Source organism: Apus apus, chromosome 24 (genome assembly GCF_020740795.1).
Source record: "Apus apus isolate bApuApu2 chromosome 24, bApuApu2.pri.cur, whole genome shotgun sequence".
Taxonomy (NCBI): Eukaryota; Metazoa; Chordata; class Aves; order Apodiformes; family Apodidae; genus Apus; species Apus apus.
Window position 1 is genome coordinate 4,816,219 of NC_067305.1, and position 25,602 is coordinate 4,841,820.

Below are 25,602 nucleotides of genomic sequence, written 5' to 3' on the forward strand. Positions count from 1 at the left end.
ACCAACCACCTCAGGATCCCAGCACCTCAGGATCCCACCAGCACCTCAGGAGCCCACCAGCACCTCAGGATCCCACCAGCACCTCAGGAGCCCACCAACCACCTCAGGATCCCAGCACCTGAGGATCCCACCAACCACCTGAGGATCCCACCAACCACCTCAGGATCCCAGCACCTCAGGATCCCACCAGCACCTCAGGATCCCAGCAGCACCTCAGGATCCCAGCACCTCAGGATCCCAGCACCTCAGGATCCCAGCACCTGAGGATCCCACCAACCACCTCAGGATCCCAGCACCTCAGGATCCCAGCACCTCAGGATCCCACCAACCACCTGAGGATCCCAGCACCTCAGGATCCCGGCAGCACCTCACGCCCCTCAGGCTCTGCGGCCGCCACACCAGCCGAGCCCTCCCACGACCCCCCCATCCCCTCCCGCCCCCGGACCCCTCAGGCCCCGCCCTCCCCCCCGCATCCCTAGCTCCGATTGGCTGGCGGCGCAGTCAGTCACGCGCAGGCCCCACCCCCTCCTCCTCCCTCCCTCCCCCCCCCCCTTGGCGCCTTCCCCCCCGAGCCCCGCCCCCTGGCGGCCCCCCCAGGTGTGCGCGCGCTGCGTCACCCCCCCCCCCCCCCCCCCCCCCGCGCGCACGGCGCGTGCTGGCGTCGGCGTCCGGCGCGTCCCCGCCCTGGCCTGGCGCGCGGCGGCAGCAGCGCCCGGACGGCCCCGCTCGCAGCCCCGGGCCCCGCTCCCGCCGCTCCCGCCGCTCCCGCCGCTCCCCGCCCGCCTCCGCCGCTCCCGCCGTTGGCTCCGGCCGCGTGAGGCCGCCCGAGCCGCCCGGCGGCGCGTTCGTTGGTGGCCGGCTGGTCCGCGCGGCCTGGTGCGCGCGGCGGATCCCGCCGCTCGCGTAGCGCGGCGCCCGGGCTCCCTGAGGTGAGGCCCGGCCGGCTCCGGCGAGGGGGGGTGGGGAGGAGCCGCTTCTCCTCGCCGCCGCCGCCATGAGCGTGGAGGCGTACGGCCCCAGCTCGCAGACCCTCACCTTCCTGGACACCGAGGAGGCCGAGCTGCTCGGCGCCGACACTCAGGGCTCCGAGTTCGAGTTCACCGACTTCACCCTCCCCAGCCAGACCCAAACCCCGCCCGGGCCCGGGCAGGCCGGGCCGGGACAGGGCCAAGGGCCCCCCGGAGCGGGGCAGGGCCCGCCGGGACCGCTGGAAGCCCAGGTGAGGCGGCGGGGGCGGCGGGGGGGGAAGAGTCGGGGCGTCTCCGGGGGGGCCCGGAAGGGGCGGGCGGGCCGGGCCGTGGGGCCGGCGCGGGGGAGCCCTGGGCGGGCTGCGGGCTCGGGCGCTGCCCCGGCAGCTCCCCGCGGGGAAGGGGAAGCCGCGTGTGGCTGCTGGGCTGCCCGCCGAGCGGGAGCGGGGCCCGGGCGGCTCGTTTTTCTGCCCTGGAAACCCGGGGACAGCGCGACCCGAAGAAAACTTGCAGCCGGTTCCTGCTGGTGGAGCCGGCGGTTGTAGCGTGACAGTTGGGGCCGCTTTCTGGTGCGGAGCAAGAAATGAGAGACCTTCCTGGATGTCGCTTCGGTTTCGTTTCTTCTTTTAAAATAAATGCGGCAGTCGGTAGTCTTCTGGTCGTCGAAAGTGGAGTGCTGTGGACAGTTTGCGTCCCTGCCTGGAGTTTCTTTCTCCTTAGGACCAAAAGCACGACGTGCTTTTAATTTATTATTTTACTGTTTTTCTGCTGCATGGTTGCTAGGTTGGTTTGTTTTGGGATTGTACGGGAGTGACAGTCAGGACAGCCTGGGGTGTAAGTTCAGAGGTCTGGTTCCTCATAACTTAAAAACAGATGACTTTTTTAAAAAAAATAGCCTGTTGGTGGTTGCTACATAAACGACAATTAAATGGCATTTATTTAACAACTCACAAAAGTTAAAGAAAACAGGGAAGTAGGATTATGTGCTCAAAGAAAGCATTGCAAATGAAGATACTGCCTATCATTGTGCTACATCTTGAGTCTGTAAAAACAAACCAAAACCCTGAAGAGCTCTTTAAGTTGTGGGGTTTTTTTAAAGCATTTTGTCCACTTCATGGAATATTCTGCAGAGTTTCATTAGATCTAGGTAAAAAGTTCTGCAGGGCTATTATTGGCACTGACATGTTTGTAAATTTTAAAGAGGGGTTGAAATCCTTGAGATAGGTTTTGAATCCTGAAGCAAACATAGTTTGGGTGAGCTTGATTTTTTTTCCCTTTCCCTGCAAAAAAACCTGTTGCATGGGGTCTGTAAATGTTAGAGCTGTGGGAAGGGAAGGAAGCAAACTGGAAATAGGCCATAGTGTCCAGGTGTGGAGACTCCACAGGTGTGCAGGGCAGGACTGAAGGTGGAATTATCCCATCTGAGCTACGTTGGGTTTATCCTGGGACAAATTAAATGACTTTCTTGTGCTTGGAAGTGCTCAGCCTGGGTGTAGCCCCAGCCTGGGGACTTGCTCCAGGTCAGTGTGTTTATAAACCAGACTTAGAGATGTGGCCCCGTGGACTGGTTGTTTATTTTCTGTTTATTTACAGCTTTTGGGTTTGGGGAGTTGCAGCATTTTTAGGTTCGGGAGGTTGAGTGTTTAGTTTGACCAATGAAATGTCAGAATAATTAAGCAGTGGTAGTAAAATCATGTCTGTGCACAGTCAGACTATAGATTAATTGATTAAAAAGGCAGTTTTAATAAAGTCTTAGTCTCAAAGCTTTAATAGGTTGTGATTGTTCCAGAACTTGTAGAGTATGTGGCCAGAAAAAGAACAAACACCCCAAAATAAGCCTCCTAAGCAAAAAGACAAGAGGATTAATTTCTTCTTTTTGTTTAAACATGTTTGAAAAGCCTTTGAAGTAACAAAAAAATAATAAAATCTGGAGAGCACATTCAGGTACTAATGTCTCCAACCATCTGTCCTGGCAAGAAGGAAGAAATTTTTTTAAATTTTATTTTAAACTGTGTTTGTGATGTTTCCACAGACTGCCAGGGGTCCTGGTCTTTCTCTTGGCTGCAGAAATGTGGGGTTTTTTGCAACAAGAACCATCAGACATGTAATAAATAAGCACAGTGTCCTCCTGAGTCAGAGAGCAGCAACCCCCAAATCCCTGGATCTGTTTAGACTTGCACCTTTCAACGGTCTCACCAGTGATAAGATCAGCAATTAGGAGGCTTTTCTTTTTTTTCTTTTTTTTTTAAGATTCTGGGCAAAGTGTTGCTGCCTTCAACAAATAATTTAAACTTGTTACATTATTTGGCAGTGGACATACTAAATAATAGCTTCTAAGACCCAAAATTGATGCCATACATTTTGCTTCATGAAATGTTGTCACTGTTATTGTAATTAAAGCACCATGACTAAATTATGTTTATTTGGATCTGTGCACTTTTACTCTGCTGTTTCATATTCTGGTGTCTTTTTAGTGTTCTAGTGTTTAAAAAGATGAGCTGAGCAATGCAGAGCACCTAATTTCTTAAGAACATGTGATTGATTTAGCCAGTCTAGAAGAGCTTCCTTTCCCACTATATATTTTACTAATAGTTTAAGAGGATGTTATTAAAATTGATTAGTGTTCAATTGACAAAAGATAGCAAGAGTTCAGCAGTGCAGAAGCAATGTCTACTACTTGCTCTTCAGAAAACTGTTTCTGTTGTTTAAACATAATTAAAATCAAGCCCGGGAACAGATTTTTCTAAGTATTTTAAGACAAAAACTGATTTCTGCCTTATTTTTCCACTTTTCCAGGCAAGGACTTAGTTATGATGCTAGGGAGTTGTTGCATGGACCAGGTGTTAATGTGTTAGCTGGGCTGGGTCAGCTATTAAATTTTTGGTCTAGACTTTGGGGCTGGGTTTAATTTCCAGTTCTACCAAAGACTTTTTGTTTTGGCAAAAGGAGACTTGCTCTTTGTTGCTCAGGTCTCTATCTGAGCACACAGCTCTGTGTGCAGGTCTGAAGTGCAGTGCCACGTTGGATTGGACTGCAGGAGAACTTTACTAGCAAAATCTGTATTTAACTGCAATTATTTTTCTTGTTGCAGCCTGAAGTGAGCCACTTTAAAGTAGACTGAAGTGGCTGTAGCTGCTTCACCTGTGGATCAGCTCCTGGTGGGGCTGGGGTGTGTTAACCTGGACTACTGTCAAAAACTGTTACCCCTTATGTGGGGACTCTTGCATGGTCAGTGGAGGCCAGTATGTAAGTTACATCATCTGGTTTAGTTTTCTGTAGGCCAGTTCCCTGGCTCTTTACTGTTGTTGTTCAACCAGTATTTTAGAGGGCAAAAAAGGAGGGAGGGACAGACCAGTACCTTGGTGATGGTTTCAGAGCACCTCAGCATTCAGACTGCTGTAGCTGCTAAACTTGCTGTGCCAGAAGTTTCAGTCAACACTTTTAAAATAGAAAACACACACACACCCCTTATACAACAGTTGATGGTGCCAGATTTTTAATATATATGCACATAAGCTAAGATCACAGGAGGTTTTACAACAGTAGTTGAGTCACTTCCTCGTTGTGTGCCTGCCAAGGCCTGGTACTCCTGCTGGATTCTCCTGGTAACAGGTGACTTCATTCCTGCTGCCTCTCTGAAAGGGTATGAGCTCCCCCAGGGTGTCACTGACACAGTCACCTGCTGCAGTTGTAGTTTCTTGGGTTTCTGCCTATAAAAAAAGCTTTAAAATGTTAGTATCATTCAGTAACCTATTTTTTTTTTCTGTGAGCATCCCCCCAAAAAATTGATGAAACTTGTCAGCTGGTGTGTATAATAATGTATTGTGGCTCTTTGGAATAGACTGAGACATGCACCAGTGAATGCCTGGTATTTGTGCTTATAAAACTGAGATGAATGTAAGGCTTTGGAATACCACCTGTTTCACAACCAGTCCACAGGTTACTGTCATCTTTCTGTAAAATGGTACTATCTCCTTAAAATGGATAATTCTCTTCAAACAGCTGTGGACATGCTGTTACACAGGGATTGGATTTGGGTTCATCACACTAATGGGTTGCTGCTGCTGCAGTTTCTTTGGGCTTTTTTTTTCCCCCTTCTCCCCTTTATTTGCACATCCTGTGCTGATGGTTCCTCTTGGCTGATTCTTTCTATTAACAGCCAGGACTTGGAAGTAACATCAGTAAAAACTCATACCATTTAGATTGGGTTTTGCAACCTCATTTCATGTGAAGATAATGAAACAAAGCTTGTGTCATTGAGTCCAGTTCCTTACTGCTGGGGGCAAGTGTGAAGTGGTTTACAATTATTTTAAAATTTTGAACTCTTGCAATTGACTGTTAAAATTGAATGTGCAGTAGTGAAACTAGCTGGTGTGGGATCTAAGTGAGACTTTCAGAGAAGTGAGCTTGTTTTGATTTGCTTATAAGTTACAGCTTTAAAATGCTACAGCAGCTATTTTTATCAACTGTCTTTTAATACAGATTTAGTGTTCTCACTGTGGACAATTCTCATCTCTTGTCAGAGAATTAAGTTACAGAAGCCAGATCAGTTGCATTAAATGTCCAAGTGCAAAAGTTATTAAAATAACGCATTGATAGACAAAGGCCCTTCAGTGATTCCTGTGCTCTGATTTATTAGCTAGTTAAAATTCTCAGAAAGAAATACTTCTCTTGCCTAACTCAATACATGAAGAAACAGTTGGGTATTTCACACAGCTGGTGATTTTCCTCTGATGGGGAACCCCACCTGGCAGCACTCAGCCCAAATACTTGTTAATATTGTGCTAATCATTGCAGCCTGGGGTGGGCCCTTCACCACCTTTTTCCACTCCCAGTTAACATGATGATGGTGTGCTTAGCTCAGGTTTTAGCAAGATTTTGGCTGAACAAGTCAAAGACTCAGGTGATTGAGATGGGGGGTGGGGATGTAGGATGCTGGCAGCTCAGGTGCTGAAGCCCCCGTGGCTGGAATTAAACCAAAAGCACCTGGGAGGCCTGAGGGGCAAGGGCTGCACTAGCCCTGCCAAAACCTGGTTTGTGACATTTCTACTTTTTCCTGATGGTAAACATGCTGTGCTCAGCAGTGCCAAAAATGAGTTATTTTTAATGTCAGGAAGACTTGGTGTGCAGGAGTTGCTGACATAGCACCAGATGTTGCAGAACCTCGTGGGTCTGGCAGACAGGGCAGCTCTGGGGAGAGCAGCACACCTGGGTTGAGTGAGCTGGGTTAGCACAGGGGCTCTGCCCTGAAAACCTGGGCTGCTTTGCTAGTTTTGATGCACTTTTGTGGTCTTTTTGGTTAATTTCTCAAGAGGCTGCATTTCTTAAAGGAAATCATGTCATAGCTAAAACAAATGTAAAGTAACACAATAGTGTCAGTCACCTGGTGTATTTTGCAAGTGTGGTTTTTTTAGTCAGTGTGTTGTGTGGTCAGTACATCTTGAACAAGCAGTACTGTCTGAGAGGCAGACACTGCTGAAACCCAGTTATTTCATACACAATTTTACTTTTAAAATTAAGCTTATATATGATAACAGGTTTCTTGATTACCTGCTTTGTTGCCCAAGTGCCATGAAGTTGTGCTTCTCCTGTCTTGGGAGGGGGTAAAACATTGATTTGGTGGACAGAGAAGAGCAGAAATAGGTGGGGAAAGTCTTATACAGTAAAGATGCTGTCTGCAGGTAGATGCTTGGAGTGAAATAAGGTTGAAAAATCTGTTTGATTGTTGCTGGAATTGTTTCAGTGGAGTTGTGTGTTGTGTAAGACTGGGGAAATGTGCAGAAGAGCAATCTCCTTTTAACTTTTTTCTGCTTACCAGCTGAACTTTAAATAATCCTGTAAAATAGCAGCTAATGAAGCAAGCATTGATTATATAACTCGTTTGTTTCTTACGAGCATTTTTCTTTCCTTTTGAGTTTAAATTAAAGACAAGTTTTTGCTTTGAGGAGCAGGGATTGCTGTCCTTGGCTTTGTTTTGGAGTCTATTTTGATTGTATAACTTAGGCACGGACCTTGTCTTCCAGGTTAATGGGCCTGATGGGATCCTGCAGAATGGAGCTGTGGATGATAACGTGGCTAAAACCAGCCAGCTTCTGGCAGAGTTGAATTTTGAAGAAGATGAAGAGGATACCTATTACACAAAGGATCTTCCCGTGCATGCTTGCAGGTACAACCCAACCTTTGCTGCAGGCTTTTTATTTCCAGAGGACAGGAGCACTTTGAGCAAAAGCTGTGAGCTGAAAGGGTTTTTGTGGGGTTGAAAGAGCAGCTTCCTTGACACATCCATGGACTGGAAGGAAGGTGGTGCCCTCTGGTGAGCTCTTGTGTAGACAAAGAGCTGCCTCCTGCAGCAGGTCTTGGACATCCTTTGAGGAGCAGAAGGCTAAAACCAGCCCAAGGTGGAGATGGTGGGAAATGTTAAAACACTTGAGCCTCAAACCAGAAATTGAGCTTGTGTTTGTTGCATGCACCAACACTTGTGTTCTCTAATTTTTACTTCCCCTTATTTTTGCACTCTACTAGACCTTGTATTTGAATATTCCAGTAATCAAGTACTCAATCACTTCCTTTTTTTTCCATTTTGCATTCCAGTTACTGTGGTATCCATGACCCTGCCTGTGTGGTTTATTGTAACACCAGCAAGAAGTGGTTCTGTAATGGGCGTGGGAACACGTCTGGCAGGTAAACAGTCAAATGATGGAAATAGCATTGACAGGCTTGTTCTGGGGTGTGTTGCTTTGAAGTGGTGTGATGGTTGTGGCTTACATTTTGGTGGTAATCGAGGTCTAGTGATTTAAATGTGAACCTCCAGCCTCCTCTTCAGCTTTGCCACTGTTACCAGCTTAGACCTTGACCTCAGCAAAGCTTGAATCACTCCTGTGACAAGAGCTGGCTGCTTTGTCCCCCATCCTGTGTTCCTCCAAAGCACAGCAGAGCTGATGGAATAACATAAAGATAATTCTTTGCATGTTTCCTGTTCTTCCATGCTCATCTACCTTAAAGCATTAATGCACTGGGAAACCACTGAACTTGTCTTAGCGGTATCTTTGGATGAAAAGAACAGGATCTTGCCAATGTCTGCCATGGTGTGAAAGGATTTTGTGTCTTTTAGTGACTGAGCTGATAAATCAAGATAGGACAAATCTGATTTTCCTGGTAATTAATATCAATGTCTGTCCTCTCTCGTTTCAGCCACATTGTTAATCACCTTGTGAGAGCGAAGTGCAAAGAGGTGACTCTCCATAAGGATGGACCTCTAGGAGAGACTGTCTTGGAATGTTACAACTGTGGGTGTCGTAATGTGTTTCTCCTTGGCTTTATTCCAGCCAAGGCAGACTCTGTGGTTGTTTTGCTGTGCAGGTGAGAGAATGCCTTTGCTGGCATGTCTGTGTCAACTCTCTTGCATAACCTTCTTGCTAAAGGACAACACTTGCTTTCATTTTCTACCAGAATCTAGTTTTTATTCTAATTTACCACCATTTTTCCTTTAGATGATTGTGTAGACTTTGTGGATTGTATGTGAGTAGATAACGCAAATAAAGAAATGTTCTGCTGTGTGGGCAAATATCTTGGTGCTACAGGAAAGTATTTCTCCCAAAGGAAGCAGCTTTTACTGGAAGGAAGGTGTTTTTCCTCTTTGCTAAACTGCAGTTTTCAGATTTTGAGGAAGGAAGGAAGTTTTAGGAAGTTACTCTGGAGCCTTCCTGCAGTAGGGACTCTGTTATATAGGATGTTTTTCTGTCAGCTCATAGAATCATTTGAAGGCAGCAGTAAATCAGAACTTGTTCTCTGATAGGTTCTGTCAGAAATTATTATTTTCTAACTGTGTGTATTTTGTTAAATGCTGTCACCTTGTGCTTGACAGCAGAAGGTGTGTTTCTATGGAATGAGTTCTGTTTGTTTAAACAACAGATGGGAAGTATCCCCAGTGTTTTCTGATGTGTGCATCCTCTTAATGGGCTGTAATCACTTTCAAAGGTATCATATTTAACATTTTAGATGCTGAAAATTTCAGTTCTAGAAGTGCCCAAGAAATACACTTAGGATGCTGAGCCTTCGTGGTGCTGAAATGGCAAATAAAGGAACTAAAAAAAAATAATTGGCCCAGCAGCCTAGAGTGGTTTTGTTTTCTCCTTTTAAGTGAGATACTTGGGTTGTTTTAACAGCTTGATAAGCCTAATTATACACTTCACACAGGAGACTTTCTTATACTTGTCTAATTGAATAATTTTCCCCAATGTTTTGGTTGTGCAGGCAGCCATGTGCCAGTCAGAGCAGTTTAAAGGATATTAATTGGGACAGTTCACAGTGGCAGCCTCTTATCCAAGATCGCTGTTTCCTTTCCTGGCTGGTGAAGATTCCTTCTGAGCAGGAACAGCTGAGAGCACGTCAGATCACAGCTCAGCAGATTAACAAGCTGGAAGAACTTTGGAAGGTATGTGCTGCTTTTCAAGTCCTGGTTATGTTTTACCAAGTGTTACTTTTGTGTTTTTATGAAGGAGGGACAAGGCTGTTGTAGCAACTGTGTAAGGCAAGGAACATAAATCATGTGAGGTTTAAATCCTGCAGACTTGACAAGCAATGCAGCTGGGAATTGATCAAAGATTCAGGAGAACATTTATCCAAGTAGGAAGGTTTCACCCTTGTGTTACTCATCTCTGTTCAAGTTGCAATCTGAAAAAACAACTTTTCAATCAGTTTTAATAGGTTGCTATTCTACCTTGATATAATTTCCTGTAGTAGTAAAGCATGATATTATCAGTCCTGTTGCACAGTGAGGGATTGTCACTAGTTTATGCTTTAAACTTGAAACAAAATGTGCTTTAAATTCTAGGAAAATCCATCTGCAACCCTGGAGGACTTGGAGAAGCCTGGTGTAGATGAAGAGCCACAGCATGTCCTGCTTAGATATGAAGATGCTTATCAATACCAAAATATATTTGGGCCTCTAGTGAAGCTGGAGGCAGATTATGACAAGAAACTCAAGGAGTCTCAGGTGATAGGCTTGAAATAAACCTGTTGGGGGGGGGTGCTGCTTCTGACCACTTCTTTAGTATCAAACACAGGGTTGCTGGTAGCAGCACAGAAGGAAAGCTCAAGTGAAATGTGTCTTTATTACAGGGTAGTAGTTACAGTAGTAATGGTGATGTATGACAACAGGGAGGAAAGAAAAGTCCTCAAGCTGAGGATTTAAAACGGAACATAAAACACTTAGGAACTTCTTTCTTCTTTGTGTTCAAAGTTTGTCTTTCCAAGAACCAAATCCTACCATAGGACTGTGCAATTTGGCCACCTTTTTCTGTTGCTCTCCTCATAGGAGGTAATGCAAGCACTTAATCATGGAATGGTTTGAGTTGGAAGGGGCCTTAAAGGTCATTTAGTTCCAACCTCTCTGCATGGGCAGGGACACCTCCCATGAGACCAGGCTGTGCAGAGCCCCACTTAGTGAGTGTCTTAAAGGTAGGGGAGAGAGAAAAAAGCAGGTGGTGATTAGGACTTGGTTTCTCATTAACTAAGTAATTTTTTTTCTAGAACAGAATTATCTCCTGCAGATGGGGTGACCTTAAGAATAACTACAGGTATTTGTCTATAGCGTGACACTGGAACAGCAAGTTTTGTATTTCTGCAGTGTTTTGAAGCACAGGACAGGGAGGGCAGTTGTCAAACAGCTCTTTCAGAACATAACAGATGCCTTTTCTTTACCATTAGACCCAAGATAACATCACAGTCAGATGGGACCTGGGCTTGAACAAGAAAAGAATTGCTTATTTCACTCTGCCAAAGACTGATTCAGGTAATGACAGCTTGATTGTATGTTTTGTCTGGGTTGGGTTTTTTTTATGCCTGGTGAATAACATCAGTGTTTAAAGAGCTGTGGTGATCTGGCCTGGAATATAAGACATTACTGTAAGCTTTTTGTGTTGGGGGATGATGGTGGTTTGGTGAATATTCTGAGAGTTTCTGCCTTCCTTTGTAGATATGCGTCTTATGCAAGGAGATGAGATCTGCCTGAGGTATAAAGGAGACCTGGCCCCTTTGTGGAAAGGAATTGGTCACGTTATCAAAGTTCCTGATAGTATCCTTTACTTAGTGAGCCTTCAGGAAGGCTTCATTACAGCTTGAAACCTCTGAGAAACCAGGTGTATCAAAGTAATTTTGAGATAATTATAATTCGTCACCGGGGTCTGCTAAAAAAATCAAAATTGGGAAAAATAGAATTCAGATGTTTGCTACAGATTACTACTTAACGAGGTTCTGCAGATTATGGTGATGAGATTGCCATTGAGCTGAGGAGCAGCGTTGGAGCACCTGTGGAAGTGACTCACAACTTCCAAGTGGATTTTGTATGGAAGTCAACTTCATTTGACAGGTACTGGGAAACCACTTCAGAACTTGGCAGACACTGGGGGCACTTGGTGTGTGTGTTTTCCTTGACCTTCAGTGGGCATTTCTGAACCAGACATGGTTTCCTGACACTGTCAAGCAGGAATCTCATTTGAATGGTGGGGGTCTGGGAACACAACATCAGCTTCACAGAGCAGCAGGCCCGACTTTGTTTAAAAATGGGGTTAATTTGGGTGCCATCAAGCTGTCAGTTGGACACTGCTCCACCACGAAGTGCTCTCTGATTTTAATTAGTCTTCCTAAACTTTGAATCACTTTAACCAGCTGGGATTTCAAGGCATCCGAATTGGCTGTGGGCTCAGTGGGCATCACATGTGCTGCATTTTGTGAGGTTGGGAGTTTATCCTGAAAGAGATGCACTGAGTACAAATTTTCTCCAAATCTTGCACCTAAATTTTTTATTGCAGACTCTGTCAAAGGCTGGTCTTTCTCTGCAGATTTTTCTGGTTATATACTTGGTAATATTCACATGCAGATAGACAGGAGTTGTGTTCTCAGAGTCTAATTAGCCTCTTAATTCTGTTGGTGTTGCCCGTTGTTGTCTGTTCCCCAAGTGTATTTTAATTTGTGCCTGATGTCTGATTAACCTGTGTGTGGGACACTTGTGGATAGCTTGATTTGAGATCACACTGATGGGTTTTTTTCCTGCCCTTCCCTCATTTCAGAATGCAAAGTGCTTTAAAAACATTTGCTGTGGATGAGACCTCAGTGTCTGGCTACATCTACCACAAACTGTTGGGTCATGAGGTGGAAGATGTCATCATCAAATGCCAGTTGCCAAAGCGCTTCACAGCACAAGGACTTCCTGATCTCAACCATTCTCAGGTAACCTCATCTCCTTTTTACTATATATATATGAGAGAGGATTTATAAATAGAGGTTGAACAACTTTGCAGCTTCCTGTTGCATGGAATGCTAAATAGTAATACCATTTTTTAATAGGTTTATGCAGTGAAGACTGTCCTGCAACGTCCTCTGAGCCTTATTCAGGGTCCCCCTGGTACTGGAAAAACAGTGACATCAGCCACAATTGTCTATCACCTGGCTAGACAGGGCAATGGGTAAGAGCTGTTCTCTCTTTTATAATAGGTTTCTTTATTCATGGTCAAAGAATCAACTTGGCTTTTAAAAGTAAAATCACTGGAAGTGATTTTTCTGAGAAGACTGGTGCTTATTTCAGAAAAGATTCTTCCCTGGGTGTATTTTTAGGGGACAGATGTCATAACACATTATTTTATTGCAAGTCTAATGGAAAAAAAGTTTACAGCTTGTTGAGGTTTAATTTTTGTGGTGTTTTTTTTTTTTCAAGGCCTGTGTTAGTCTGTGCCCCCAGTAACATAGCTGTGGACCAGTTGACTGAGAAGATCCATCAGACTGGGCTGAAGGTGGTTCGTCTGTGCGCGAAAAGCCGCGAGGCGATTGACTCCCCCGTGTCCTTCCTGGCATTGCACAACCAGATCAGAAACATGGACAGGTGAGCAATGCTTGAGGGGAGCAGGGGAATTAAAACACCCCAAATAAAGTGTTGTGATGGACACAACTGGTTTAACTTTGTAAGATGTGATACATTTTTGGTTCTATACCTGTATTTAGTGTTAGAAGTGCTTCCACTGTAACCCCACCAAGAAATGGTTCCACCATTTCTAATTAACCCCACCAAGTGGTTAATTAGGCTGTAAAGCAAAATTCCTTTCTGTTGCAGCATGCCAGAGTTGCAGAAACTGCAGCAGCTCAAGGATGAGACAGGGGAGCTGTCATCTGCCGATGAGAAGCGTTACCGCGCCCTGAAGCGGACAGCGGAGCGCGAGCTGCTGATGGTGAGGATCCATGGCAGCCTGGAGGCTGCTTCCTGCCACCTGAGGCTTCTAGGGCATTGTGCTGGTAGAGATCAGAGCACAATTCCACTTTTGGGGGGAATCCTGGAATGGTATGGAATACTTTTCCATGTAGAGGTACTGTCTGTTGATTGATCCGAGTTGTGTTTCTGTCGCAGAACGCAGACGTGATCTGCTGCACGTGTGTGGGAGCTGGGGATCCCAGGCTGGCCAAGATGCAGTTCCGCTCCATCCTGATCGATGAGAGCACACAGGCTACTGAGCCAGAATGCATGGTGCCTGTTGTCCTGGGAGCAAAACAGGTAGGAGCCACGGGGTGTCAGCAAAGGAAATAGAATCATAGAATCATGGAATGGTAGGGGTTGGAAAGGACCTCTGGAGGTGGAGTCCAATGCTCCCTGCCAGAGCAAGGGGCTTTATAAATAGTGGAAGCAGCATCAAGCAGTAGCATTCACATTGCAGGCATGTAGGGATACAAACTCCTTTCCTTTAATGGAAGACATTTCCATAATATAGTTTTAAATTACTTTATTTTGCCTTAATCCTGCTAGTTTTCTGTTTCATGGCACAATCTATGCCTAGAACACGTTTGCCACAATCTGGAGACTGAGCTAAGGCTTTGTTTGAAGATGATCAGCTGAAAAGTTCATAATCATCATCATAGAATGGTTTGGGTTGAAAGGGACCTTAAAGATCATCCAGTCCCACCCTCTGCATGGGCAGGGACACCTCCCACCAGCCCAGGTTGCTCCAAGCCCCATCCAGCCTGCCCTTCAACACTGCCAGGGATGGGGCAGCCACAGCTTCCCTGGGCAACCTGTTCCAGGGTCTCACCACCCTCACAGCCAAGAATGTCTTCCTAATATCCCATCTAAATCTCCCTCTTCCAGTTTTAGCCCATTCCCCCTTGTCCTCTCCCTCCCTGCCCTTGTCCCCAGGTCCCTCCCCAGCTTTCCTGGAGCCCCTTCAGGCCCTGGAAGCTGCTCTAAGGTCTCCCTGGAGCCTTCTCTTCTCCAGGCTGAACACCCCAACTCTCCCAGCCTGTCTCCAGGGCAGAGCTGCTTCAGCCCTTGGATCATCTCCATGGCCTCTTCTGGACTCTCTCCAGGAGCTCCATTTCCCATGGTAGTTGCCACTGGAGCTTTATAAGCCTTAAGTTTAGATCTGAAGCTTATTACAAGTCTGACCGATTAGTTCCTCATAGGTCAGATACCGTTTCTAGCTATTGTGCAAATCGTAGAAAACAAAACCAAAAAAACTTCACCACCTCCCATCTTTCTTTTCCACAGCTCATTCTCGTGGGTGACCACTGCCAGCTGGGCCCTGTGGTGATGTGTAAGAAAGCAGCCAAGGCCGGGCTGTCCCAGTCGCTGTTTGAGCGGCTGGTGGTGCTGGGGATCCGGCCCATCCGGCTGCAGGTGCAGTACCGCATGCACCCCGCGCTCAGCGCCTTCCCCTCCAACATCTTCTACGAGGGCTCTCTCCAGAACGGGGTCACTGCAGGTCAGCAAGAGCAGCACTCCTGCTAATTGCCTTTTTTTGTTGTTGTCTTCCCCCTCCATGAAGGATCAAAAGGATTCTTGCCTCTCCATCAGTATTTTTAATGCGTTTGCTCTAAAAGCGAAGTGCCGCTGCACTTCAGTTTGGGTCTTAAGGTGCTTTGCTAGAAAATGAGTTAGCAAAGCAGTGCTGGCTTGGTAATGTTTATTGGTTTTTGTGCTCTTCAGCTGACCGTGTGAAAAAAGGGTTTGATTTCCAGTGGCCTCAGCCAGATAAGCCCATGTTTTTCTACGTTACACAAGGACAGGAAGAAATTGCCAGCTCAGGCACCTCTTACTTGAACAGGTAAAATTCAACACTGAGGTATAAACTTATTTTAAGACACTTTGTTGCAGTGTATCTCAAATATAAGAGAGGTTGTTCAGTGAGTCTGTTGATCATCCTGTGACATCGCAGTTACAATGAGTGAAAGTGCAGTACACACTCCCCACTGAAAACCAAATATCTAAGCATTTCTCCATCAGAATCTCTGCCACAAAATTAATTGTATTCTGCACCCACTGTAGCTGAATAAAAGCATAACAGGTAAATACAGGCTTGTGCTTTCTAAGAGGAGTTCCCTCCTGTTTCTACAGAGGTGGCAGCTGTGTGTTTTGTGCTGGGGTACAGTATTTCAGTGCTGTTGGCTCTCAATGCTCTGCACTGCTCCTAAGTTAATAAGATGCTGTTTCTTGTTAACTACAATGGAAATTGCTTGGTGCTTTTTTAATGAAAGTTGCCATCAAGGATAGTGCAGGCTGAGCCATGCTGCAGAGTTGATTTGCCTTTGGGCTCCTGTTACAGTAAAGGATGAGCAAAAGGCATCTCCAGTGGGAGCAGTTCAGAGCTTAAGTGGGTTTGAATTGTTCTGTGGAGGTGTCCATTTTCCTTCACTACTAGTATAAGGAGCATGGGACAATTAAGTGGCTAATCTGTGGTATGAATTCAGGCCAGCAAATGCACTGACTGCAGCTGCAGCAGGAAATGCTGATCAAGTCCCAGTTTGAAGCCAGAATTCCAGTAGTTCCTGATGCAGATTCTGAAATTTTAGTGCAGGTGTGAAAGAGATGGGAATTTGATTTTTCTATCCCCTTTTTCTGCACATTCCAGCTTTTTCGAAGAGTGAGCTTGAAACATTTTGCTCCTTTTGTTCATGTGCCTGGAAGGGAAAACAGACCAGCTTAGGGAAAATGACTGCTGTGATATTTTTAATCTGCTTTATGAACAGCATGTGCAAGACTGAATGCAGAAACCAGGTTGTGCACAAACAAGTGGCACAATGGTTGACTGACAGGGAGATTGGCATTAAAAACATTCTGTATTTAAAACATAAAGCAATTGAGGGGTCTGTTTGCACATCAGGCTGGGACATTTTTAATGATCTCTCTCATAAAAGTACACATGTACATTTAACCCTGCTGAGAAGTTCCAGTTTGGAATGATGGCCTGAGAAGGGGGAGATAATCTGTAAGGAGAGATTTTTTGCTTTGTTCTGAGAACTTTGTTGTGAGATGTTGGCTTTTGCCCTGTTTCTCTGGCTGAGAATGTCTGTGCATGACCTGAGTCAAGAGGTGGCCATGGGGAATGTTCCTGCAAAGCTTAAGCTGAATTAATCAATGTTTTCAAGCAGTGTAAAATGGATCATTTTCTTGAAGGAGCCTTTCTGACAAAGAGCTAGCACAGCACAGGTGTTCAAGTGTGTTAGGCCCCTTAACTTGCAAAAACTGAGATCTGATGCTTTGATTCTCCTTAGGTAATTATCTCCTTAGATAAATATTTTAGTGATAGGACGAGGGGTAATGGTTTTTTAAACTGAAAGAGGGGAGATTTAGGTCAGACATAGGAAGAAATTCTTCACCATGAGGGTAGGAAGACACTGGCCCAGGTTGCCCAGAGAAGCTGTGGCTGCCCCATCCCTGGAGGTGTTCAAGGGCAGGTTGGGTGAGGCTTGTGCAGCCTGGGCTGGTGGGAGGTGTCCCTGCTCAGAGCAGGGAGGTTGGAACCTGATGATCTTTAAGGTCCTTTCTAACCCAAACCGTTCCATGCTCTCTCTCTCTCTCTCTCCAGGACGGAAGCTGCCAACGTGGAGAAGATAACTACAAAGCTGCTGAAAGCTGGTGCCAAACCAGATCAGATTGGCATTATTACCCCTTACGAAGGGCAGCGATCCTACCTGGTGCAGTACATGCAGTTCAGTGGCTCCCTGCACACCAAGCTCTACCAGGTATGAGAACACTGGGATGCAGAGAAGCTGGAAAAGTCAGATACTGTGAAACTTGACAATATTTTCACTTTCAGCCCGGCTGCTCAGGCGTCGGTCTGTGTTGATTCTGTAGTAATTTTTGAGGTTTTTAGTCAATTGTGGTTAAAATAGATCAAGGAGAAGAGTTTTAAGAGATAGCAAATGCCAGCAAGTGTCAGGGGAGCCATTGGGCAGTTGAAGAAGAAAGCTCTGGTCAGGTCTGTGTTGAAAGGAGGGCTTCAGTGAGTCCATCCTCTGGGGACTCATTGAGGCACAGAAGGAAGAGGTCATGAGTGCTGCAGCTGTGGAAAAGCTTTTCTGAGATAAAAGCATCAAGCCAAGGGACGTGCAGGAAACCAAGCTCCATAAATTCTGATGGTCATACTATTTATTTGCTTGGGAAGATGTCCTCCCACCAATGGAACTCCTCTACTAAACATGAAAATTTGTTGCTACAAACAAGGGGGCTGTATGTTTAATATAGTCTGTGTTGCAATATTGAGAACTCAGTGTTTTCACTGAAGGAGAACTTGGTGGAAATACTTGTGCTTTCTGCCAGGAACGATCTGTCCCTCTGATTCAAGTTTCTTGGTGGCTGGGAGCAGCAGTGCTAATTTGGAGCTGTCTTATTACAAGGTTTTGGACTAGTGAGAGGTCTTTTTGGCCACATAGCTAGGAAAGGGATGCTTTCCATAGTGCAAATGCCAGTTTTGGGGAAATGTGAGAACCATAAAGCAATGAATATCAAAGTAATTTGTCCTCAACTGAGGCTGTTTTGCTTTAGGAAAACCAGTGACCAGTGGAATTACCAAATCATTTGTCATTAAAAATAACAACATTTTTGTCAAATGATGGGAACTACTGGTGCATGGCCAAGGCATTTGGTAATGCCTGTTGGTAACATAAGTGTTTTGCTCTGTGCTACCCTGATTTACATGTTTTCTTCTGTTTCAGGAAGTGGAAATTGCAAGTGTGGATGCCTTCCAGGGACGGGAGAAGGACTTTATTATCCTTTCTTGTGTGAGGGCCAATGAGCACCAAGGAATAGGGTTTCTCAATGACCCCAGGCGACTTAATGTGGCTCTGACAAGAGCAAGGTGAAGTCAAGTTGGACAGATTTTTATTCTAGAGACATAATTTGTTCTGCTAAAGCATCAGGACAGCCTGGCCAGCAGAAGATCTGTCTGTTGAGGCTGGCAGGCCCCTTGACCACCTGAATGTTTTCCACATTCCCTGCAATTTACAGGAGCAATCTCAGCCTAATCAGTGTCACCATTTAGCATCAGTGGTTTCTAGAATCTGCCACATTGTTGTGTGTGCAGGACAGAACTCTGCCTTTCATATGCTGCTTTATCCCTTCCACCAACCATTTGCTGTTTGCTTTTTTTTTTTTTTACCATTTTCCTTCTCAAGATGAATTTGGTTACTGAGAAGGGCCACATGGAGCCAATCCTACATTGGTGGCTTCCTTGGTTTCTGCAAACTTTAAACCAGTAGAAGGTGGTTGGGTACACGGGTGTATTTGGCAACCCTGCAAAAGGAAGCTTGCAATGATTGAGAAACTGGCTGCAGCAACCTCCTCTTTTGTCATACTACAGAAATCATCTGCTGGAAACACAGTTGTGTTGGGGTCTCCTACACCTTCTGTTGTGGGCTTCTGTTGGGTGTTAGAGACCTTAGAGCACCTCCCAGTGCCTGAAGGGACTCCAGGAAAGCTGGGGAAGTACTTGGGGACAAGGGCAGGGAGGGAGAGGACAAGGGGGGAGGGATTAAAACTGGAAGAGGGAGAATTAGGTTGGACATGAGGAGGGAATTCTGGAGTGTGAAGGTGGTGAGACCCTGGCCCAGGTTGCCCAGGGAAGCTGTGGCTGCCCCATCCCTGGCAGTGTTGAAGGGCAGGTTGGATGGGGCTTGGAGCAGCCTGGGCTGGTGGGAGGTGTCCCTGCCCAGGCAGGGGGTTGGGACTGGCTGATCTTTCAACCCAAACCATTCTACGGGTGCCTGGATTTACTGCAAAAGAGATGGACTTTGAGGCGTTTCTGACACATGTAACATGGCTTTATTCTTAGTCCAAGTTAACTTGGGTTTGTTTGCTGTTGTACAGGTATGGAGTGATTATTGTTGGGAACCCAAAAGCACTGTCTAAACAACCCCTTTGGAATCACCTGCTGAATTATTACAAGGAGCAGAAGGTCCTGGTGGAAGGACCTCTGAACAACCTCCGGGAGAGCCTGATGCAGTTCAGCAAGCCCAGGAAACTGGTCAATACCATCAACCCTGTGAGTTGATCTCTCCTCTCTCTCTGATGTCTGTGGCATGAAGCAGTTGGGGGTTCATTGATCAGTTATAAATGGATGGAATTAAGTGACCTCACACACCCAGAACTTTCCATTTTTAGTTGCCTAATTCATGCAAAAGGACCCAGGTAAGTTGCTGCTTCAGCTGGTTCAAAGTTGAGCACTTCTGTAAAAGCCTTTTTGGTGCTTTTGATTGCTCTTTATTGACTGTAAAATTTTATGAGGAACTAACTTCTGAGGTGAGTGAAACATCAGGTAACTGTTCTGTGTAGAAGTGGCTCATGAGGCATGTTGCTTCATAGCTTTGTGCCTTAAAACTTGCAGGTTGAGGTTTATACTTAGTTCTTAGTATTAAGAGGCAGGAAGAAGCTTCTCAGCCAACACACAAAGACAGTGGCAGGAACTGAGCAAGGAAGAACTGTCATCAGAGCCTCAAAGTAGACTGAAAACTCACCAAATGTTTCCCAGTTTGGCTGTATAATGGGTTTGTTTTTCTTCTTGTCTTTGTAGAGTTGAAATGATAGTTGGATATTTTCTGTGTATTGAAACTAGGTGCCTCAGCACTTGTAAAATATGCATTTACCTTGGAGTTTAACTGGATTTTTGCCCCAAATAATAAGTTGCAGTGCAAAGTTTTCTTTGTCTGAGTCCTGTCCTGCTTCCAGGGGGCCCGTTTCATGACCACTGCCATGTATGATGCACGGGAGGCCATTATCCCGGGATCTGTCTACGACCGGAGCAGTCAAGGTGAAGGAAATGTCCAAATTTACACCTTAATATTTATTTCCCAACTTGTCCTTGACATTTGGTATCTTGGAAACTTCAAACTTACCATGTTTGAGGAACCACTACAGAAAAATAGGGGGAATTTAGGAGCTGAAAATGTTGATAATATGCCTGGGTTTTGTGTGACTAGTCTGTAGAGCAAGTAAAAAATGTGGGAAAGGGACAATGTGTGTGTGTGTATCAGCATTTTGGGAATCTCAGATGGTGCTGTAGAAGAGTAACTGTGTGGGGATGAACCTCTCTTAGATGGGTATTGACATTTTCAAGTATGGAATAAATGATGAACTGGAAATGGTGGTTCTTGGCCGTGGTAGGTTTGTCCTTTTAATTTCTGGTTCTGATTTATCCTGCTCACAGGTCCTCCCATTACTGTTAAAAGCAGGAATATGAATTGATTTTTAAATATTCAGGATGCCTGAAATAATTTTAAATATTCAGGATGCCTGAAGTCATTGTGGCTTTTTCCTCCCCTCCCAGGGCGTCCATCCAACATGTACTTCCAGACCCACGACCAGATTGGGATGATCAGTGCTGGTCCCAGCCACGTCACTGCCATGAACATTCCCATTCCCTTCAACCTGGTGATGCCACCCATGCCACCCCCGGGATACTTTGGCCAGGCTAATGGACCAGCTGCAGGTAGGGAGCAGGGCTGAAATGGTTCAAAAGCCACATTTTAGGTCTAAAACCAGAAAATGTGTTTTTTGGCTGCTCCTGCAGCAGTGCTGATAAATAATTACATGCTCCAGTAAGAAATCTGCCTTTTCTCCAGTGTCCCCCTGCCCGTATCTGTGCTGGTGGCTCTGCCCTTTGAGCACATAAAATGTTGCCTCTTGGGGAGTGATCAAGTCTTTCTAGAAATGGTGAATTCTCACATGTTTCCACGTGCCAGACTTCTCACTGTTGGTTGGGATGAACCCTTTTCCAGGACGTGGGGCGCCAAAAGGAAAGACTGGTCGTGGTGGGCGCCAGAAAAACCGTTTTGGGATTCCTGGAACTAGTCAGTCAAACCTTCCAAATAGTCAAGCCAGCCAAGACGTGGTGTCCCAGCCCTTCTCCCAGGGCCCACTGACTCAGGGGTATATCTCCATGAGTCAGCCATCACAGATGAGTCAGCCTGGGCTCTCCCAACCAGAATTATCACAGGTAAGCAGAGTTTGATGTACAGGCTGCTCTTCTCCTGGGTCTCGTGTCTGTCATCTGGGTGCATGCGTGTCCTTGTTCCCTAGTGCTGAGGAACATGAGAACCAAAATCATTTGTAATGACTTGGCCACAGCTTTCCCTGCTCCTCCACTGGGTGGACTCTACACTCAGGCAGAAAAGGGAAATGTCGCATGTCCAGACTGAACTTGAGCCTTAACTCTGATTGTTCTGCAGCCAGTAAGGAACAAGGAGTAATGGTTTTAAACTGGAAGAGGGAGATCTAGGTTGGACATGAGGAGGAAATTCTTTGCTGTGAGGGTGGTGAGACCCTGGCCCAGGTTGCCCAGGGAAGCTGTGGCTGCCCCATCCCTGGCAGTGTTGAAGGGCAGGTTGGATGGGGCTTGGAGCAGCCTGGGCTGGTGGGAGGTGTCCCTGCCCATGCAGGGGGATTGGAACCTGATCTTTGAGGTCCTTCCAACCCAAACCAGTCTGGGATTCTATTATTTGAGGAAATGCTGCAGCAAGGAGAGTAGATCTAAAAAAAAAAACAAACCAACCTGAACTTCTCAGCCCATCGCTAACCTTGGGTCTCCTGCTTTGCAAAGGAGCACTTGCTGATGAGCTCGAGGCTTAACACACACTTTCATTTTCAGGACAGTTACCTTGGTGATGAGTTTAAGTCTCAGATTGACGTGGCGCTGTCCCAGGACTCTACTTACCAGGGGGAACGTGCTTATCAACATGGCGGAGTGACGGGACTGTCACAGTATTAGAGTGTAAGGGACCCCAGGGTCACTGCTGCCTCCTCCCCCCTCACTGCAGCTGGGGAACACCCTGAGAGGCCCTAATCCAACTGTCCTTTCTGCTTTCAGGTTGAGGAAGAAGAGCTAAGCTTATGTGGAGCTTAGTTCATCAGCATTTTATTCTGGGTAATAAAAAAAATAAAATAAAATGGATACCTGTTTTCCACTGCTAAAACTGAAGCACCACTGTGTGAGAGCAACAGGAGAGAGAAACCAACCCACGGAGAGGAGAGAGAGAGCAAGGAGCGCGCGAGAGAGCCCACTGCAAGCTCACTGAGACAAGGAGACTGACCGGAGAGGAGAGAGAGCCCTGGAGGACTGGCTGGAGCCTCTGGGGGAAGGCAACTCACCCTGCAAGGAGTGCTCAGCTGAGTCCCTGCTCCCCCAGTCAAACAAGCTCGAGAGAAGGGCCTTAAGCAGGTTTCACTTCATTCCATCCTTCTCTTTGCAAGCAGGGCATTGCTTTTCAGAGCAGATGGGGAGAGGAAAACCCTCATCTCAGAGTTGTTCTCGTTCTAAAGGGGTACTATATTTTAGCAGTAACTGTTTACATTTTAGAAGCAGAGTATCTGAGAGAGAGAGAGGGAGTTCCTAAGTGACAGCAAGCCCAGCAGAAATCCAGTGGCACACACAGCTGATGCTCAACTCTGAGATGCAGGTTTTGTTGTCCAACACTGGCTCTGAAATCCTAGTGTCATCGTGTCGCCCACATTCTGAACGGGTCTTTCGTGAGGAGGTGGTTTTTTTAAAGAGATTCTTTCAAAGGAGCACTGAGTTTTTAGAAGTTTGTCTCTGAATTCTTTAGTGGTGGACCTGGGAGATCCTTGTTCTGAGAAGCTTACAAAAAAAAAAAAGTTGAAAAAAACAAAAAACTAAATTAGAGCACCAACCTTGAGAACTTTCAGTGTGATTTAAAGTTGCAGCAATCAGCCTCTTCTTCCCACCTTGGATAGCAGTTAGAGTGGAAGGAGCCTGCGCGCTCGGCAGGAGGAGGGTTTCAAAGTGTTTTCTGTCTGCTTTAATTGGCTACTGTCTGGACTCTACTCTGTGAAAAACAAGCCTTTCTGTCAGATGAACTTTGTGCTTGGAAGGGGATGGGTTCCTGTGCCCTTCGGCCCTGGAGGAAAAAAAAGATGCTAACAGGCCTGCTTGACACTCCCTCAGAGCTGGGGAAGAAGTAGTGGAAACTGGGGATTATATTGGTTTTGAAGTCAAGACTCTACAATGTCACTGAAGCAGGTTGGCAAAAATGGACAAAGCAGGCAGGTGTTGGAAGGTGGCCTCTGGTAGCTGGGTATAATTAATTAGAGATAATGGGGTTAGGCTTTTTGTGTGGCTTCTTTGGTGATTAATGCAGAGCTGAAAGATTCAGGTGTTAAACCAAACCCAGAGCCTGTGTTTCAGGTCCTGGCCGGGGCTTGTGCCATCGATGCTGGCTTGAGAAAGAGCTGGAAGTCAGAGCTGAGAACAGCACATAAGAGAAGCCATCCAATGTCTAAGTTGTACCCATGTCTTAAGTCATATGGGAACACTGGGAGCATTTTATTTCTAATAAACCTTTTTAGAAGCAGCACAGAGAATTTCAGATTCCTACAGCCCCATTTCTGTCAGATCCCTCAATTAGACTCTACCTCCTTAATTGGCCAAGATCAGTAGAGTGATTCACTAACGTAGGTGTTTTTAAAGTTGGACTTAAGTTTAGCTTTATACTCCAAAGGGCTCCAAGTGTTTCTAGTCTTTTTTTTGGGGGGGAACTCAAAATACCTCTCATCTGAATGTACTTCAAAGATGTAAAACCCACTTTTTGTAGCTGGGGGGGAAGCCCTTTCATTCCTGTCCTTTCTGTAGATCCTTGACCCGCTTTCATGCCCTGTATTTGCTGTAGTTCTTGCAGTGTCTCCCCCTGTGCAGCCCCCACAGCTGCACCCACCCGGGGTGGGGCTGCAGCCTCGGGCTCAGTCCTGCACAACCTTGTTCCACAACTGCAAAAAGAAACTTTCCTGAAATGGAAAAGGAAAAAAATAAAATCCACCACCAACAACCATTCTTTTCTCATAAAAAGCCTCCAGCGTTTAAGACCTAAAATGTGAAAGAATGGAGACACAGGCCACCTTCCTTCCTGGTGAGATGGACTGTTTTATTTATTAACATTTGCCGAAGGGCTTTTTAATTTTTCTTCCCTCTGTAGCTGCCTAGTGACATAGACTTTTCTGATAGGTTTGAGCTGTAACCCTCTGTGCAATGCAATCCATTGAGTAATGTAACCCCCTCCTCTCCCCTCACCCCTTTATTTCACGGATGGGAATGCTTGCCTCTGCTTTGTGCTGGTTTTTTCCTTTGTAGCAGTTACTCTGAGTTTTATAAATCCAGACATCAGTGCTAGCACGGTGTTCAAACTCTTTTTTGATTTTTGTCTCAGTTTGTTTTAAACCTGTTTGTCATCAATAAAATATTAATAAACAGCTCTTGCATTCAAGGTGGCCCTTAACTTTCAATGATGAAACCATGCAACATTCATTAAAACTTAGTCTGATTGTATAAACTTCCAAGTTTATTACTTCTTTTTTAAACACAGACTAGTACAAAAGTGGGGTGTGTGCGGGGGGGGGGGGGAATGAAACTGTGAGAACCCCCCTTCCCTCCTTGGGTGGGGGGGGATTCTAAGCCCTGGGCTGGGGGTGCAGGGGGAGCTGCAGGAGTTAAAGGCTGGTCTAGGGGGTGCCCAGTCCAGCCTGGAAATTGTTTATCCCTCCCAGTTTCCCCTGTGCTGCAGTAAAGATGAAAAAATGGCTTTTACCTGTTGCAGGTGGTTGCTCAGTGAAGCTCAACCAGGGTCTGGCTGTGGGAACTGAGACCCCCTGGGGTGTGGGGCTGCAGCTCTGGGGTCTGGTCGGGCAGGTCCCCATGTCTGGGACCTCTGGGCCTGGCTCCGGTCATTGCTGTCACCCACCTGGTGCTGCTCCCAGACCTTAGTGCTTGGGTGGGGGGACAGAGGGGACAGTGACCCCCCCAGTGTGTTGGGGAACCAGGCAAGGAGCCCTTCAGGCCTTGAGGCTGCCACAGGTACAGGACACACAGACTCAAGGGGGAGGGGGAGGTCTGTGTGGGGCAGGTGTCACATCCTGCTCTAAGCTCTGAAACACTTTGTCTGACCTGGGGCTCAGCAGAACTGGCTCAGCTGCTGCAGGAGCCCCCCTGCCCTGCAGCTCTGCCAGGCCCAGCCTTGACAAAGACCCACACTTGGACGTGAGGCTCCTGCCCTGCTACAGTCCTGGAGCTGCTCCAGGCTTGGGCTCCAGCTACACCCCAACAAACCCTGTCACAGGAAGGGGGTTCCTCTGCAAACCCCAAGTGGTTAAACCCTGTGTTTCCCTGGAGAAGGCCCAGCTCAGCAGCAGAGCTTGAAGCCAACACAACAGTGGCACAAAACCAAGGAAACGTCCTTATGCTGCAGTGTCAGGGTCACAGCAAAAGACAAACATTCAAGACTGACTTGAGATGTCTTTTCTGTTCCTCCCCCCCACCATGGACCCCAAAACAGCAAAGCTGCAGCTGTGGCAGAAAAGCCTCCCCTGGCAGGGCTG

At 46.3% G+C, this 25,602-nt stretch overlaps 1 protein-coding gene across 4 annotated transcripts; it reads left to right on the forward strand.

Annotated features, from left to right (window-relative positions):
- The first annotated feature begins 706 nt into the window (after window positions 1-706).
- UPF1 (UPF1 RNA helicase and ATPase) lies at window positions 707-24,494 on the forward strand. Of its 4 annotated transcripts, none has more exons than XM_051639396.1 (24): window positions 707-1,219; window positions 6,992-7,134; window positions 7,560-7,649; window positions 8,160-8,327; window positions 9,222-9,402; window positions 9,802-9,963; window positions 10,677-10,761; window positions 10,945-11,043; window positions 11,220-11,337; window positions 12,038-12,197; window positions 12,315-12,433; window positions 12,682-12,846; window positions 13,075-13,189; window positions 13,366-13,509; window positions 14,497-14,710; window positions 14,935-15,052; window positions 16,814-16,970; window positions 17,943-18,085; window positions 19,093-19,267; window positions 19,951-20,032; window positions 20,549-20,710; window positions 20,964-21,217; window positions 21,869-21,991; window positions 22,088-24,494. In XM_051639396.1, exons 1-23 carry the CDS (start codon window positions 995-997, stop codon window positions 21,986-21,988), a joined length of 3,399 nt encoding a protein of 1,132 aa, XP_051495356.1. In that variant the 5' UTR covers window positions 707-994; the 3' UTR covers window positions 21,989-21,991; window positions 22,088-24,494. The 4 variants fall into 4 exon arrangements, with proteins under 4 accessions (XP_051495356.1, XP_051495357.1, XP_051495358.1 ...); XM_051639397.1 differs by having other exon boundaries at window positions 11,229-11,337; XM_051639398.1 differs by having other exon boundaries at window positions 708-1,219; window positions 21,000-21,217.
- The last annotated feature ends 1,108 nt before the right edge of the window (window positions 24,495-25,602 follow it).

What these genes read in the sequence shown, in the direction of transcription:
- UPF1 (XM_051639396.1), top strand. Translation starts at nt 995, where the DNA reads ATGAGCGTGGAGGCGTACGGCCCCAGCTCGCAGACCCTCACCTTCCTG. An exon ending in CGTGGGAACACGTCTGGCAG is followed by an intron (nt 7,650 to 8,159) that starts GTAAACAGTCAA and finishes CTCTCGTTTCAG; the next exon opens with CCACATTGTTAATCACCTTG. An exon ending in GTGGTTGTTTTGCTGTGCAG is followed by an intron (nt 8,328 to 9,221) that starts GTGAGAGAATGC and finishes TTGGTTGTGCAG; the next exon opens with GCAGCCATGTGCCAGTCAGA.